This window comes from Lissotriton helveticus, chromosome 9 (genome assembly GCF_964261635.1).
Source record: "Lissotriton helveticus chromosome 9, aLisHel1.1, whole genome shotgun sequence".
Lineage (NCBI taxonomy): Eukaryota > Metazoa > Chordata > Amphibia > Caudata > Salamandridae > Lissotriton > Lissotriton helveticus.
The window spans coordinates 187,723,949-187,742,358 of NC_136070.1; the positions used below are offsets into that span (position 1 = coordinate 187,723,949).

General features: G+C 43.2%; 1 protein-coding gene and 1 long non-coding RNA gene across 2 annotated transcripts in view; one reads left to right on the top strand and one right to left on the bottom strand.

Annotated features, from left to right (window-relative positions):
* The window catches only part of LOC144781092 (uncharacterized), an 875,268-nt gene that overhangs the window by 835,295 nt on the left and 21,563 nt on the right, over positions 1–18,410 (top strand). The window lies entirely within an intron of this gene.
* Positions 3,781–4,152, bottom strand: LOC144782687 (U6 snRNA-associated Sm-like protein LSm7). Its single transcript, XM_078662025.1, has one exon. The coding sequence runs from the start codon at positions 4,137–4,139 to the stop codon at positions 3,828–3,830; it is 312 nt and encodes a 103-aa protein (XP_078518151.1). The 5' UTR covers positions 4,140–4,152; the 3' UTR covers positions 3,781–3,827.

Sequence of the window (18,410 nt, forward strand, 5' to 3'; positions counted from 1 at the left end):
AATGAGATGTAGTAGACTGGTTCCTCCAATTAATTTGAGACATAAGATTATCGGCTTTGCACACTCTAGTCACATGGGGATTGCGAAAACTAAAACAAGAGTCAGGGAAATCTATTGGTGGCCTGCCATGGACACTGAGATTGAAAGAACTGTGAGAGATTGTCTCCAATGCTCCATGAGTGATAAGATACTCAAGTGTAGAACACAACCTATGGTTATTAGGAAACAGTCCTCTGGGTCTTGGGTAGATGTCTCTTTGGACATTTTGGGCCCTGTCAAAGTTGGCAGTCAAGACAGGTATGTCATTGTGTGTGTGGACATGTTTTCTAGGTGGCCGTTTATTAAAATTGTGAATAAAGTAGATTCTTCTTCTGTTGTCACCTTCTTGGATGATCTGTTTTCTAGTGAGGGTCTACCTAACTCAGTACTCACCGACAATGGTGTGCAATTCATTTCTGGCCTGTTTGAGAGTTTTCTGGAGGAGAGAGGCATTCTACACAAGCGTGCCTCAGTTTACCATCCAGAAAGCAACGGTGTTGTAGAGAGATTCATCAAAGTTTTGAAAGAAACTATGCAGTTAGCTTTGGTCTCCAGTTATAATTGGGAGGAGGCTATCAAAAAGAAAGTATGTGAGTATAGGTTTACTGCACATTCTTCTACAGGCGTGTCACCCTTTGTTTTGTTCAAAGGAAGGTCTCCTTGCACCCCTCTCAAACCTTCTTGGGTTACCTCTAAGCTTGGGGTTAATGGAACCCTTAGTAGTGACTGGAAGGAGAAGGAGTTGAGTAAGGTGGTGAAAAGGAAGAGCGAGTACGATATAAGGAAAGCTGTTAAAAAAACTGTTGTGCGTGTGGCGGATGTTGTGAAGATTAAATTGCCTGAAAGGAAGTTTGGCATTTCGAAATTCAGCAAACCGATTAAGGTTATTAAACTTTTAGGCAATGCTGTTAAGACACAAGATCATAAGGTGTGGAATCTCAGCAGAATAGCTGTGTGTCGCTCCAAAGATATTGAAGATGAAGGTAATGTTTCTTGTTGTCCTCCTGTACCTTCAACTTCTGGTCCTGTAAGAAGATCTACAAGAGAAAGGTTTGTTCCTTCTCGCCTCATGGATTGAATTCCTTCTACTGTGCTTTCTTTCTTGTGGTACCTGTTACTTCGTTCTCTTTTGTTTCTTTTATCATTGATAAGAGGGAGGTCTTGTGGTATCCTCCACTTCCCTTACATGCTCTGCTCTTTACCTGCTGTGCATCATTCCTGTTCTATCCTGGAATGTGCCTCTTTCAAGATTCCCCATCTTCCCTGAGTCAGTTGCCTGCTGGTCTCTGGAGGATGAAGTCCCTATTCTGATGTACTACATTAAACCTCTTCAAACCCTTCTCTGCCTGTCTGGACTTCATTGATTGATCTACACTACACATAGACTATCACATCACAGTACAGAAGATAGAAAGGGTTAACAGAGAATTAAAAAATAACCTCTTTCTTGGGAACTAACAGGTAGATTCATCATGGTCCCGATTATTAAGGAATCGCTATTAAGGACTCTCAAATCGGGATTCATGTAGAAATTGCAAAAGAAATTGTGATTCCTACAGCCTCCTTATTTGCGATTAGCAAATTGCTAATCGCAAATATGGAATAACTCCCCATTCATTCCTATGGGCCTAAAGGCCCGTAGGAATGAATGGGGAGTCAATCCTTATTTGCGATTAGCAATTTGCTAATCGCAAATAAGAATGCGATTTTAAGGGTGCCAGGGGTGTCCAAAGGACACCCTGTAGCACCCCTGAAATGGAAATGTAGCCTGATGTTGCGCACACACATGTCCAAAGGACATGTGTGTATGTAACATACCACTTAGAAAAATGCACTAAAGTGCATTTTTCTAAGTTTTTGCTATTTACCACAAAGTCAGACTTCGTGGTAAATAGCGTCCGGAAATTGCAAATTTGCATATTTTAAAAGTTTCATGAATTGCATTTAAGGAATCTCAAATAGAGATTCCTTAAATGTAATTCCTCGCAAATATGCAATTCCGCAATTAGCGATTTTTGCATTTGGGATGATGAATCCCAAATGCAAAAATTGCGCTCGCAAAGGGCCAGATTCTGAGAATCTGGCCCTTTGCGAGCCGATTTTTTATTCATGAATCTAGCTGAATATCCCCTCGGATTATCTTGTTCATATTGAGGCCCATCTCATCTTGTAATACCTCTTTCATGCAACCAAATATGCAGGGTAAATGTGAGAGCACAAGGTGTGCTGATGGTGCAAGGGCAGTATAAGAGGGAATCAGGGAAGGGTGAGCTTAATTCGAAACAGCGTTTACACCCCATCTCCTCTTGTTCTACATTGTTAACTATTATTTTACATTGCCCCTTCATAATGCAATATATAAAGTGCAGATGTGACAAAATTGTAAGAAGACATCAAGTTAAAAGAAAAACATTTACTCAATCACCCTCATGCTATAAAATCTGCCATTAACATTTTATCTAAGAATACCTGTCCATGAAACCGGATAAGTGAGGCAAAGGTGACAGCGCCAGATACGCTATAGGTGCAAGGGTCACATAAAAGAGATACAGGGACAGGGTAAAACTCATTCTGGAGAGCAGTGCTGCCCCATATTCTCTTATTCCACATTATTACCAATTATAATTCCTTGCCTATGCCATGCCAAATTTAAAGTGTCGGTGTGACAAAATATGTTTTTCTAAAACTGGAAGAATTGACATCAGCTAAATAAAACTACATTGCAGAGTCACCCTCATGCTAAACTATCTGCAATTAACATTTAATCTGACAGCGACCTGTCCACTCTCCTGTTGGTGCTAAATTCACAGTAAAGTGTGAGAGAATATCCTATGAAGCGTCAAATCAGGATATTAAGATATTCTCTTGGGCTTTGTTGCTCCGCATCATGCCCTGAAATGCCACATCGTTTTATCTAAAGTAAAGTGCTGAAGTAACTGTGCAAAACCACTTAAAAGTGCAGCGGAGAACATTAGAAGCATTGAATGGCATTAGTGTGGAACCATTGATCGTGCTTCCTTCACACTGCAGCGTCTGCTCCATCAACCGACAACAGTCTACCAGCTTTTATGATAAATGTTGTTAAGGCTGCAATCACTCGGGGACATTCACATTTTAAACAAAAGAGTAAGACAATTAATCAATGAATCAAAATATCTTTATTCAGTTTCATGTTGATCAAACCATAAAAGCACAATATAAAATACATGATAAAATATTATATAATACAGTTTGTACAGTCGCAAGAGCAGATCAGCTATAAACAGCGTAACAATTAATGTTATGTATAGATATTGCAACTACTATCCCAAGCACCTAGGATAAACAAAAAAGCATAAAGGCATGACGTCAGGTTCTGATTTGAAAAGTTGCACAATAGAGCCTTACGTTCAGTCAATAGCTTGGGGCAAGTTGATACAGTTGGAGTTAGGCTTTCCGTGTGTAGATGACAGAGCCTACATTTAGAACACACAAGTTTCCTTGGCCATTTTGTCAGGCAATCGCTAGTTTGACACAGACCAAAGCGCACAGGAATCAGTTTCCTATTGTAAGAGAATCTCAGTAGAATATTTATTGTACAAAGAAACAATCGCAGTACGAAAATTGCATTCTTCTGCTAAAGCAACCCCCTAAAAAAAAAAAAAGGCCTTCCTAATTTGTCACCAAAGAAAATCCTATTGGTGTTCAAACATTCCAAAAGACATTTTTTGCTCATGGGATCTTTAGACTGTCCATTCTGGCATCAAATGGGTTCTGGATGAGTCGCTAGAACACATGAAAAGAAAATACTATCCGTCCTGCTGCTGGATAAAGGGGTTGGGAATGGCCTCCATGCCGTCCTGTGGGCAGATCAGAACCACTGATGTCCCTCGACACACAACCAGACCCAGCTGCCGCGTGTCTTCTGTTAATTTGTATTGGTCATCTGGATCTCTCATATATTCTATGGTGCCATCGAGTACCAGGTTAAGCAGAGGGTCAAAGCCTTTCAAGACCCCGCTTGCTTCTCTTCCACCTTGAAATTTCACACGAATGGTTTTGTCGATGTATTTAGAGAGATCTAGGATACTCTCTTTCTTTTTCTTCTCTTTATCCGCCATCTTCAAACTCCCCTCTGACTCAGTAAAGGCAACAAGTATGATTGCCGGCGGGGTTGTTTATAAGAGTCAATGACTGTACACACATGGCTTATTTCACCAAAGTGTCTCTTATCCCTATTCCAGGAGATCTTCTTCATTTGCTTGTTTAGAGAAATTTTAAAAAGCGTATGCAGGATTGTGGATTACCATGGTTCTTTTGCCTCAAGGACATTCATGGGCAGATCGAAAGCCTGCGACCAGCTGCTTGATTGTGTTAATGCAGTTTGAATTTCTCCCCATATCTCAACATGCAGTGTTGACTTATCAGACAGCCGTAGTAGTGACATGTACTTAAGTAGAGAGCCATGCTGTACTAACACTTGGTTTAGGAGACCAAATACTAGCCACAATTTTGCCGGAGCAGCACTTTGCGGTAGGCAAAAAGAATGTGAAATGCCATGCTTTGAGCAGAATTAAAAAAGGCCCAAACCTTCCCTGAAAAGCCACTGCGCCAAAGCTGATTGTTTGGAGTAAGTTTGGCTTTTATCACTGCAAGAAGAGGCACCGGAGTTGGGCTTTGCAATTTGTGGTGTAGTGATTGAAATGCTGCTATTAAAGAGGCAGTCTTTGGCTTTAATGAAATTAGATGCAAATAAAAAGAAAGGTGTTCCTGCAGCAGGACACTGAGGTATTTATAACAGGTGTCTCGAGAGGCCGGCAAAGGATGTAGGAACTAACTTCCTTTCTTCTGACCTTCCTGCCAAACACCACAATCTGGGTTTTTGTGAGGTTTACCGCCATTTCATTTTTGCCCCAATAAGCATGGAGATTGTTTTAACCCTTTCCACGTGCCCGTTGGCAAGCAGCCATCGTGAGCACTACCTCCATAGTGCTGCGCACGTCCGTTGGCCGACGCGGCCCCACCCACTCCATGGAACGCCGGCACCGTTAAGGCGTTAAAGCCTCTGAAGCCCAATGCCTCTCAAGTTAATCAGAACTACATCATCAGTGTACTGTAATGAGGTCTCCTCACGATGTCCAAGCCTTGGTGGATGGGATTTTTCTGCGTCAAGGAAGGCACTTAGGTCCGATATAAACAAATTGAAGAGCATTTGGGCCAGAACGCACCCTTGTTTCAGGCCCCTTTTCACTTTCATTTTGGAAAACAAGCCATTGCTAGAACCGAGTTTGACCACTGCCCAATTATTTCAGTACTGAAGTTGGATGGCACCTAATAGTTGTACAGGAATATTCCAGCTGGCCAGCTTTTTCATAGAAAGTTATGATTGACATGATCGAATGCTTTCGAGAAGTCCATAAAGCAGGGATATAAAAGCTGTTTTCTAGTAATGGTATGTTTCTCAGGAATTATCGAGAGCACTACTAAGTTGTGGTACTAGATTTTGTGCTTAAACCAGTTTGATTGAAAATGATACATTTTTCCCTTTCTGTCCAGACTTCCATCGAACAGATTTTTGAGTTTATGTCTAGAATTGCAGCAAATGATAGCTGTCCAGGGTCACAAACTGGTCTTTCTTATATATAGACCAGAGGGATTTACCACTATTACTTTTATAAGCTTGTACGAAGTCAATCCACTCCTGTTCGTGTTGGTATTTTTTTGCTGACTAGACAACATTTTTGTATGCTTTACGTAGCTCACCAAATTCTTCACACTGAGATGCTGGATCAGGATGAGTATTGATGGCCCACCTTACAATTGTCATAGCTTGTAGTAGGAGCATTAATGTTGTTCAATACCACTTTCTGCTATTCCTCTGCAGACTCCTCTCTGGGGCAGGTTAATACATTTTGAGAGAGGGGTGTTATGCATTGCCCTAATTGGATCTTCATGGGCCCGGGTCTAAAGTTGTGCTGGTTTGCTTCCACTCCTCGTAACAGACTGATGCAGGGGTATTCCATCTGCCCTTTTGCCAATGGTAGCCTGCATCTTGAGTGTAAACAACATCGGATGCATGTAATGGGTCATTGGAGTTCATGATCCTGATGATCTGGGGTGAGTAGTTACTCTCGCATCTTGATATTATGTTGAAACTAACGATTTTGTTGGTTGAAAAAGGAGAGCGTGACAAAGGTATAATTCAAGATAGATTAGGCTTGTGAGATTTCCTTGTGGCTGTCATCAGGAGGTCGCCTTGGCTGCACCCGTTGAGTGCCTGTTATCAGAGGGCCTCTAAAGTGCGAAGGAGCTCATGCTCTATTTTATTAATGCAGCTGCATTTGGAAGTTTATATCATAATGCCCCAGCACATATCCATTCTTCTTAAGTTACTTCTTCTTCTAAGGCCATTTGCCAAATTGAGATTTAAATCGCCTGTAAGTATTTGCGGGATACCACTACATGCTCTTTCTAATACCAGGAGGAAATTTCGAATTGTTTTTATATTTATCTGCTTTTGCCTGGAGCCAACTGGATATTATTCAGCTGAGAATGTGTGGTGTGTAAGGGCCTTAATATGACTACCATAGCCATGGTGGCGGTGTGAGCACAGCTGCAACGGTGGTCTGACCGCCGGATTACAACTTGGGCAGTCGGACCGCATTGGCACAGTCGCAACCGCCAAGGATCAGAGAACCCTGGTTTTGTTGTGATGATCTTGAAGCGGCAATATGCTTGCTGAGACTGCTGTGGCCCGCCAAGCTTATTACGAGTTTCCTCACCGCTACACTTTTCATGGCGGGGCGACCGCCATTAAAAGTGTGGCGGTGAGGAAAGAAAGGGGACCCTACAGGGCCCCCTTGTGCCTCCACACCATGGGGTGCATGCAGGGGGAACATTTTGTGCCCCCCTGTCTGCATGCACCCCCAGTTCCTGCAGGGCATGGACTTAACAGTCCATGACGTGCAGGAACTGCGTTTATTGCTCCCGTTGTGGTGCCTTTTCAAAGGCACTGCAGTGGGACTGCCAAAGAAGTGCCCTCCAAAGACTTTAAAACACATACTCTGGAGGGCATTTTTTATAGCTTTGATGGTCGCGTCATAAAAAAGCCCTTAGACTCCAAGCGGGTTAAACTGAAAGACTAGCCAAGCGTCACATAAATTGAGAAGCCACCCTATAGGATGCTGATTTTTGTTCGCTTCTACTGCTGGGACAAATGTTTCCACATACCCTTCCAGTGGTGGTTGCTTCAGTTTCCATGTTTCTTTGAAATCAAACAATAGAAACAAGGCAGAATCAATTTTAACTATTTCCCAGTAGACTGTTTACTTGCAACCTCCTGTTTAATTCTCCTTGCTTACCTAAAAGCAACATCTGACGCCGCATGAAGCAATGCTGAGAAGCAAGTGAGCATCTTTTCGCACACACTTGATTGGTGGAATGCACAGGCACTGGGTGTAGATGTGTTGGGGGTTCTGCAGCAACCCCAAAATAACCATGCTGGAGTTCTGAAGGTGAATGAACATTAAAGATGACTTTACATTTTGATTTTATCTTGTCACATCAATATTTAAAGTCCCTTAAAACAATGGCTGCGTATCGCACTTCATCATATCAGACCAGTCTTTTCTGAGGTCGACTAGAACCCAGAGACAAAATGGCCGCTCACCCTGCCATGTGCCATCCTCGGACGGGGCGTGCCCGAAACACTGATGCTGTGAGGCAGGCGGTTCTCAAAACTAATCCTGACCGCAATTCAGAGGCCCTTGATAGAGGGAGGGGTAACTATCATCATGCACCATGGCTATAGCATGCCATAGCTACTGCAGTCATCCCCATGAACCATGAACAGTGACCCTTAGGAAGGCAGGATCACAACCTCTCTCTCCGACGGTGCGGGGGGGGGGGGAGTGAGCGTGACCAGCTCGTCATGAGTCAGGGTGTTGCTGTGCTTATGACAAGCTTGTTTTGTCACGACCCCACCCACTGATTAATTTGCCCGCACAGGTGGGGAATTAATCGCGCGTGGGCAGAGCGCTGTCGTTATGACGAGACCAGCTTGTCATGAGCACAGCTCCACCGTGACTCATGACGAGCGGGTCTCGTCATGAGCACCGAAGAGATTAAGAGGGGTGGTGTTGACAACAATAGTATTTATGACCCTGTCCTGGCTGCAGCTCTGCAGAGGAAAGCTATTAAAAATTCTAAAGTAAAGGAAAATGATAAACAACACTGTGATCAGGAGCAAAGAAATTAAGAGAAAAAGAGAGGGAATGAAAGAGAGAGTGGGAGAGAGGTTTGGGAGCTAGAGCAAAAGGAAGGACTTATAAAAATAAGGAAGGAACTGTGGATGAAAGGATGAATGCAAGGATAAAAGGATTGATGGATGGAAGGTGAAAACAAGATTTATATGGGTGGGTGAAAGAAAGTGTCTGTAATTATGAAAGACTGTATGAATGGGTGGATGGATGACTAAACAAACGGCTAGATGGAAGGGTGAAAGGATGAATTGGTGGATTGATAAAAGGAGGGTGAATTGGTGGATGGATGAAAACGAATGGATGAATGGAAGTGTGAGTAGAAGGATGGATGTAAGACTGTAATGATGAGAGGGTAGATGGATGGAATGGTGAAAGGACGGGTGCATTGTTGGAAACATGAAAAGATGGATAGATGGATGGATGGATGCATGACAGGCTTAAAAAATGCAGAAATAGGTGGACAGTAGACTTAATTAAGGGACCTCATGTAGAGTGGGTAGAGTTTATTCACTTTGCTCATCTGATGGCATTCGAGGAATGGATCAAACTGGGGGTTATTTTAATTTTCTGGCTACTCCCTTGCACTGAGGTTCATGTGTCAATGAACCCCAAATAGGACAGTGTTTTCCTACCCAACCACTGGGAGAGGGGCTGCTTTACTTGCTTGCCTGGGGGCCATCGCACCCGTGCTGAGGCACTGGAATCTGAAATTAACCAACTCTGCAAGTTGTCAATAACTGGGGACTAAAAAAGACGTAGAGTGTACTGCGCCCGCCTCGAGCTCCTTTCATTGGCTTCAAGGTCTATTTGTGTCCTTTACCCTTCATCTTGTTCGCATTGTGCCGCCGTGGTCCTCTGGCGCGGGTCCCAGAGTGCTTGTCTTTCCCTCTGAATATGTCGCGCTTTCAGTCTGGGCAGCGTGGATCTGGGCAGAGTCCAGACTCTAGACTCCCAGGGCTGCATCATCTCGGCTCCTCTGCTGATAGCATATCTGCTCTGCCAACTGCTGCTGCTCGTGAGTGATAAGAGCTTCCACACTGTGCTGTTCATGGAGAGACTTCATCTAACGCTGCCCACAGCCCACAAGCACCTGGGTGAAAACATGCAAACAGAAACCCACAGAGAAATATAACCGCACCTAAATGAACATGCACTCAAGTTTAAAATACACACTGAAACATACACCCACTCAAATGCTCTGGCCTGAAATACACACTGAAATGTACACCCAATGAAACACTCAAGCCTAAAATACACATATTAAATACACCCTGAAATATACACCCAATAAAATCCGCAAGGCTGAAAATACACACATCCGAAAATACACACTGAAATATACACCCAATGAAACACTCAAGCCTGGAATACACATGTTAAAATACACACTGAAATATACACCTAATGAAACACTCAAGCCTGGAATGCACAAGTTAAAATACACACTGAAATATACACCCACAGAAATACTCATGTCCTGAAATACACACGTGCCAAATACCCAATGCATTCTACACCTACTGAAACACTCATGAACTGAAATACACTGGCTCAAAATGGCAGCGTCTGAAATACACACAAAAATAAACGCTGCCTGATCTGCCCACGATGTAACTTTGATCGTAGACATGTTAAAACCCCTTCTTATCAGCTAGTGGGATGATAAATAAGAGTCTTTTAAAACAGTTGTACAAAAAATAATTTACTGTTGCAGCAGTTCTGTTATGCAAATGAAAATTGAACACGGTGATAATTGTTTCAATTCAACCCATGAAATCCTACAATTGTTTTTTTTTTAAAAAGCACCTCCTATGTTTACAGGCTCCTTAAAGCCTCGTTAGAGAGGTGCAATTCCATCGAGTTTATTTTAGCAGAAAGAGAAAATACCCGAAATAGTAACCATCCCTTCGAACATATATTTGAGCCAAAACCATTCATCACATAGAAAGCAAGGAGGAAAAGGGGAGCAGGTTGCCCTCGCCTTGGGGTGCAAAAGCCTCTGGTTTGAAATATTCAAGATGTTTTAAGGTGGGCTGAGAGGGGAGCAGGGTGTGGAAAGTAAGCTTCTTAAATGACAATTGTGACCCTGCCAACTCACCTCTCTATTTAGGCACAGAGAACTAGAGTTGGTAAATGTGGTAAACAGAGATGCTGTTGAGGGTCAGAGGTACATGAATGGACTGGTCCTGTTAACATTAAATACCTGTAACTCCTTGAGTACCACAGACGCGTGACCCTTTCTCCATTACTCGGGTTTTTAATTAATAAAGATTGGCTGACTGAATGGATGAATGACTCACTCACTGACTCATTCACTGGCTCATTCACTGACCGACTGACTGGCTGACTCACTCACTCGCTTACTTACTCACTTACCATCACAAGCAGCCCCAAATTCCTCTCTGGCAAGTAAAAACAGGCATGAGGAGCAGGCCTCGCACTGCGCTGATCTTACACCTGAGGTCTACGCTTACCCACAGATTCCTTCTGCTGCACAGGGAGACGGTAGAAGGACTGGTTTATGCAAATAACTCCCATGTGACCCAAAATCTGGTTCACAAGGATGAGCCCAGTTCCCAGAGTGACCACAACCACTGCCTAATGTTATTTGCAGAACAAATGCATTGACAAGGATTCTTGACAGGACATCTGCACACAGAGGGCCCTCAGACCAAAGGGACTCTCTTCTGAACGTGTCCTTGGTCCCATGCAGCTCACCAAACACACTGCTCAGGCCACTCATGGCTTTCAACAGTCACCAGCAAGGGTTCCAGGGTCTGCAAGGAGCGAGTATCACCACCGGGTAGTGCACAAACTCTGGTGAGTAATGCCCACTCTGCTCACTGTGATTGAATACTGCTTTGCTTTGGCATTTCTGCCTGCTTACAGTGCCCATAGCATCCTGAAGCAGCTGCAAGTTGGTAGTATGTCATAAGCCACTTATCAAACAAACAAACAATTAAAGAGCTAAAATTGTGAAGGTGGTTAGCTTGCTTCGAAGTGTGATGTTTGCAGCACACTAGACCGAGGTTTCAAGTCACCTTTAGGGAATAGAATAGTTGAAAATGTCACTCTATATTCGAGAGAAAACCTGACTTTGAACACCAAAGTGAGACTCCCTTGATAAGCTATGTAGGCAATGCCATGCACGCATCCACTTTTGACCAACTTAACTTGATTCATGATTGAGCCTCAGTGAAATCACCTTTACGCTGGCATAATCTTATATCCTTTCTAGCATTTAGGGCTAATATTGCCCAAAATGTCAGAGATTATGTTATTACACAATGTTGCATCACTGATATTACTTCAGGTACAAATCCTATGATAGGATTATAGGAAAAACATGAACAAGCTGAACTTGAGCGGCTGTTGTTCATGCCATGCTGGTGCAATTTTTGTTTGAAGGGGGTGGAGCAGTGCACAAAATGCGGCCTAGCATCCAAATGGATACCCAGCCACATTTTGTGCTAAAAGATTCCCTAAATGCCTTACTATAATTTTGCCTAGTATTGCGTACTTTTGGGGCATTTTGTTTGGTTAGTTGTGATTCTCAATTCAATGTTTGCTGCTTGTTAGAGGGCAACTTTATCAAGACTTTATGCCTGTGCAAAGTTTTGCAAACAGACATAAAGGCTTATAAAGTATTTACTTTCCATCACAAATCTTTTTTGCTCTGGAAAGTTGACGTCTGCACTGATTTGAATTATTTTGCGTCAATGGGGTGTCCTATGGGTGGTAATTAGGCATACTCGTGCTACTATCCATGGTTTCTGACACAATGCTCTATCTACTAAAATTACAGCAAAAAATAATGCCTCCTTCACAGTGGCGTAACAGAAGTTGAGGGGGCCCCCCTGCCTCGTACATGGAGGTGCCCCCGCTCCAGATTTATTCCGGAGCTATTGGGCCTGAGTACTGTGCTGGGGGTGCTCCCTGCAGCTCTGGGCCCTGTGCTACGCCCCTGCTCCTACAGGAGCTGCACATTTGGAGAGTTCTTTTAATTTTCACATAGTACATGTGTGCTGCTCTGTGCAACTCAGTGTGAAAAGGTTTAGTTTGTCTAGGCATAGTATATTGTGTTGCAAGGGTACCTTTCCAGTAGAAAACCAATGCTAGGCATGATTTACACACCATTGCACTTTGGTTCAAAGGTTTGTGTGTGCACTAGGCAGCCTGTTTGCACACCAGCACTTATGGATGTGGCTCTCTGATGATGATCTCTTCCAGTAGCACAACTCAGCACATCAACTTTGGTTACTGCATTATATTGCACTAATTTGATGGACGAAGGGCAAAGATTTAACCTCTGGATGTTCCAGCAGAGATGCATGATAGTCTTGAATGAAACCATAGGACATGCGGTTAGCACCTGTGCATGACACATTTGCCCCATGATGACACTACAGTGGTGTACCCCGTCCAAATCAATCCACATCTGGACTCTGTTACATGTTGTACATGAGGTCCTTGGCAGACCTTCTTCTTATTTCTATCCCTACCCCAGGTACAGGATACATTTAGCAAGCATGTGCCCGTTTAGACGGAGCCATCTAATATATCAGTAGTAATCCATACTGATGTATTGAACAACTAAGATATTACCCACCTGCCTACATATGTGAACTCTCGTGATGGAGGCATTGTGACACAAGGTGGTCAAGACACCCACGGAGCCTCCCCTTAAACCACAGCCCGGACCCCTCATTCCCCCAGTGCAATTCTATATCCACTAGCCTGGTCCTGAAACACTTTTCCATAGTTACTTGAAAATGTGTATATTTTGCAGCAATGTATTGCACTTACCATCTCCTCCTACCCTATCACCCTTCATCACCACCTCCAAATGTATCTACTCTAAAGGTTGATGTCTTGTACTGCATGCACTATAAAGCATTTCTGAAATTCTCCTATTCTCATATTAAAAGTAGATATTCAAAGGTCAATTCAAACCAACATTGTAACTTGGAGACACAAATAACTCTGTTACTAGAAAGACGCTTTGTAGTAGCTTGGATATAAAGAGGGCTGGGACTGTCAGTGTATTAAAACTAGAGCAGAGAGCTGATGATTACAGAAAACTGAGGCTATCTCAGGGCCACTGCAGTGAGGGTTGGCTGTCCATGGTGATGGTATATGGAGACACGCCCCTCAGCCGGCTTGGAACACTCCTTCAATCTCGTCCACATGTTCATCCTTGAGTGCCAGGCTGCCCATCCATCCATGGCAGTCATTCTTGTGTCAGATGTGCACTCGTTCCACCCCTTCGTGTTTAAGTCCCTACGGGGACCCCTACCAGATGTTTGGTTATTTTGGGGCTCCCGGTTCTGCACACATAGTTATGGCATATCGTGTGCTGTTTCTTAGTTTGTAAAGAATTGGCAAAAAAACGAAGAAGTCTCCTCCCCTAATTTGCGTTTAGGCAGAAGAACTACAGAAATAACCAGATCCATCAAATAAGTTATTAATTGATTGAGCTAAATGTTAATAAATACCATGAAGAGTCTTACTTAATTATGTTAATACTTTGGCTGAATACATACATAATATAGGCAGTTTAGAAAGGACAACATCATTTTAATTGAAAGGTTTTCCAAACAGTGCACGTTTAGGTAAAGAATTGGTGGTCCTTTCTGGTAGCTTGCTTCATCGCCCTGTACAAATATAACCAGTGCCACAGAAAGGAGTGAAGAATTGGTCTTTCAAAAAGTAGATTCTGTACTGAACAATAGTTTTAAAAACTGGTCATAAAACTCAACAGCAATTTTACGTTTCTTAGTAAGATCGCAGACATTATTTAAAAAAAGAAAAAAAAAAAAATATATATATATATATATATATATATATATATATATATATATATATATCCAAACAGCTCCTCCAAAAGAAGACACAGAGACCCCTTGCGGGGATTCAAGGAGGCATTTAATCTCGAGGCTCACAGGTAGGCGAATGCATTTCGGCAGTTATCTCCGCCTTCTTCAGTGCCAGCAGTGGCGGTTCCTCCATGGGAGCGTTTGGGCGCCGCCCCCCCCTGCTTTCTCGCCGTGCGAGAAGGCAGAAACAAATGGTAGTTATATAACTACCATTTGTGATTTGTTTCTGCCTTCTCGCACGGCGAGAAAGCAGAACACTTCCTGGTTTAGATTGAGTGGGTGCGTTACTCGAGGGCAGGGGGAGTAGCTTAGGGGAGTGGCTTGCCCACTGTTGGTAATACTGACTGTTTGGGCAGCCTGAGGCCGCCCAAACAGGCAGTATTAACAACAGTGGCAAAGCCACTCCCCCAAGCCACTCCCCCCTGCCCTCGAGTAACGCACCCACTCACTCTCCCTGTTCTCTGTATGCTGCAGCAGCAATTGAATGAATAGATGAAAAGAGTAATTGTCTCTGAAATGTATGTTGATTCTTTGTGCTGTATTCATCCAAGTTGACTGGACGGTGCAATGGCAAAAATTTGTGTCATGAGATCTCTCATTATTGCAAATTATATGGATTGTGTGTGTGTATAGATAATGGCTTTTTCCAGGATGTTGTGTTTGTGTCGGTTTTTTTGTGCACCCTTTTATTCTTGAAATTGTGATCTGAGTCGCCTCTCGGTGTCTGAATGAGAGCAGGTTGCTGGAGGATGTTTATAACAACCCAAAACTGAGACCTGGAGTTGAGGCTGAAGGGAGGCAGTGCGAGTTTCTCACACTGTCAGTGTGTCATAAACATTTTAGAATACCTGCTCATCCAATCCTTGGTCTCTCTGTATCTCACACAAACCTATGGTCATATGTGCCAATTGCAACTGTGCCTGTGCAGTGAGGCCTTTTCTACATGCGGTACTGTGCGAGCGATGCAGTACGACAATAATGTTACGCCCCCCACTTTCAAATGTCACCAGCCGCCACTGAGTGCCAGAGGTGTTGTTCACAAACAGTGCAGTTCAACTTGCAGATTTAAATATCCCACTGCATCCGGTTACGTGATTGGTGACTCCGCCCCTATAATGAGTCTTACTGTGGCGAGTTTGAATAACGCCTACAGGTCCCAGAATGCCACAGTCATGTGGGATGTAATATGAGTGGGGAAGTAAAGTCACGAAATTCACAAACTCACCAAGTCTGTGTGCCCTCCGAAACTGTATGTCTCCTCTGGTCCCCTATACCGCATAAACCCCCAAAACCCGAACGGGATCTTTGGGGTGGGAGGTTTGGGGATAAATCCTCCAGACCCGACATGCAGCCAATGGTGACAACACCACCCCGACTTCTCCCTGGATTGGGGGTGGGGTGCAGCCAACATCCAGTACCCTGGAACAAAAGCAATCCGCCGAAACAGAAGCCAGCAGCACCGCACCCAACTTGGAATGCGGGGGTCTCTCGGCGCGATGCTGGCCATCACGCAAACAATATCCAAACAGCTCTGCCAAAAGAAGAAACAGAGACCACTTGCGGGGATTCAAGGAGGCATTTAATCTCGAAGCTCACAGGTAGGCAAATGCATTTCGGCAGTTATCTCCGCCTTCTTCAGTGCCAGAGGTGTTGTTCACAAACAGTGAAACATATATATACATATTACCATTTTATCACCTTTTCTGCCAACGTTAAGAGATATATTTAGCTTCGGGTTTGTCTGACTAGATATTCGCCCTTCTAGAAAAAATTAAATTCCTTTTGCTGTGAAAAAGGTCAGTAAAAACATAAATTGACACTACTCTTGAATGGAAAGGGTAAAGTGCACAGCAACACTTAGAATACAACAAATTTGGTGATTTCTTAGGATCTCGCCATCTCTATCCTCTATTTTGTGGAAATAACATCAATGGCCAGATGTATCAATACTTTGCAACCTTGCAGAGGGTACCACTCGCATACAATGTAGCGCCTGTTCGAAGGAGCAGTCGATGTGTGTCTCAGAGTAACAATCCCAGTGCAATACCGTAACCACTACTGATGGTGCAAATTGAAAATATTGCACATCTAGATGTGCTGCAATATGAAAATGCATTTATCAACATTGCTAATAATAATTAACTAATTAACATTTGTGGGCAGGAGTTTTGCAGCACTTTGAGACCATTTCTTGGGGACAGGGGTAGAGAAAATGTCTCACAGGTGAACAGAAGGGATGCTAACCATGGCAAGCAGGGGCCCACTGCCTTCAACATGTGCACAAATGGCGAGGGGACATACTAAGAAGGTCTTTAAGAAGTCTATGACTACTAGATTTACAGTGAATGTCATTTGCTTACGCATTTTCCTATAAAACTTGATTGAGAAAGATCAATTCTCAAAGGAAATTGTTGCGATCCCAATCTACCTACGAGGAAAACGTCTGATTGAAAAATCAACAACTTTCTTTAGGAGAAAAAAAAGTTTTCCTTTTGACGTCTGTATGACACTAAAATGGTGCCAGAGACGCCAGAAATGGTGAACGGTGCAAAGATCTGAGTGTTCTGCTCTGGAAAGGAGTATAGGCAATAGACCCAAGTGTTCTTGAGTCCTGTGCCAGCGTCTGGAAGGGTCAAGGGCAAGTCAAGAATAGGAGCAGCACTAGGACCACAAGGAAAACAGACCTGCCGGGGAGGAGTCTCATGGCCATACCGATACATCAGCCACCATTTCCATCGAAGCCCTGTTAATACCCCCTGAGACTGTCCTTGTGAGCGGGTGGCTCGAGAATTGTGGTACAGAATATGTCAGGAAGCAACTTAAGGCATGGTTCCTGCAACCAGAAGAGTGCTGCAGCAGTCATATTAGTGTCTGAGCCTACGCAGGTGCAAAAGCAATTGTATTCCACACCCTGGGGAACAACACTACATCACAATCCAGAGAGGAGAGACACCGATAAGAAAGATTAATTCTTTTGACAGTCTCTATATGAAGCATGAGGAAACAAGAAGGAGAAACCGCAGTCTGCAGACAGGGCAGCTGCCTACCACAGTAGTTGTGAAGTGTGGCTGTCATAAAGAGGGGCACTCAGGTACTCAGGGAGGCAAAGAGTCTTTTGGTATCAGAAAGGTAATAGTGCCGCATGTTCAATATTTTTTTTGCTATGACACCAGGGTGTAGCCTTGGGTGGCATTGTGTTCTCTGTACTTCTCTGCAAATTCACATTGCACAGTAAGGCTGGCACACACGCAGAATGTCTGGATCTGTCGTAGGTCCAGATGTTAAACGATGACGCAGTGCGCTTTTGTGATGATCGACTCATGTCAAAGAGCCAAAAACAAAACAGTGATCCCTTTGGATCGATTTGCTAAACACGTGGTAGCATGCTAATTCGGAATTATTGTAATTTAGGTTCTGAGAAAGCAGGGTCATATATTCCATGCCTTAATACGGTGGTTTATTATGAACCCTTTATTACCTAGGTATGCCTTAACACGCACTGATATGTTACATGGCCGAATTTCAATGTCATTTTTTAAGTTAATCTAAAGCATCCGTTAACCTTAACATGTCTGCGAGGTTTCATGCCTCTCTGTGGCCTATAAGCCATTGTATTCAGTGTTGTCCAATTGCACATTGCATTGTGTAGTGGACTCCTCGTTTTCTTTATGTTTCTCTGTTTACTTTCCAAGGTATGTGTGCTTTCATTCGAGTGAGACGATCCTGCATCCTGCTCATTAGTTTCTTTGCAGTAACGAGTTTCGATCACATGTTCAAGTTTCTATTGACATGCATTGGAAGAAAATGTACATAAATGTGTCAGAAATATATTAATTTGTTCAATAAACGCTCAAATTAATTTTTTTGTTGATGCTCAGGTCTGTTGAAATGACAACTTTCACTTATTATGGGATTACATATTGGCTATGTTTACATTGAACGTATGTTAGACTTCTGGGCTCCCCGAAGAGCTACGTTTAATTTTACGCGTCACTATATTCTGGATGCATAACAGCATCTTTTACAAGGAATATGTACTCATTTTAAACATTTTTTCCACAAGCGTAGAACGGTGTTGTTATTAAAATGCTGCCACTGAGGGGAGACGCCTGATTGACAGGCGCCGATTGCAACTCCCAGCTTCCCCCGCTCATAAACCTGCCCATGCTGAGAGGTTTTAATAGCAGGTTTGAAGTTCTCAGCAGTGATGCACAAAGTCTACGAAGAAAATGCGCTTTTGGTTTTCTTTAACAAC

What these genes read in the sequence shown, in the direction of transcription:
- LOC144782687 (XM_078662025.1), bottom strand. Translation starts at nt 4,139, where the DNA reads ATGGCGGATAAAGAGAAGAAAAAGAAAGAGAGTATCCTAGATCTCTCT.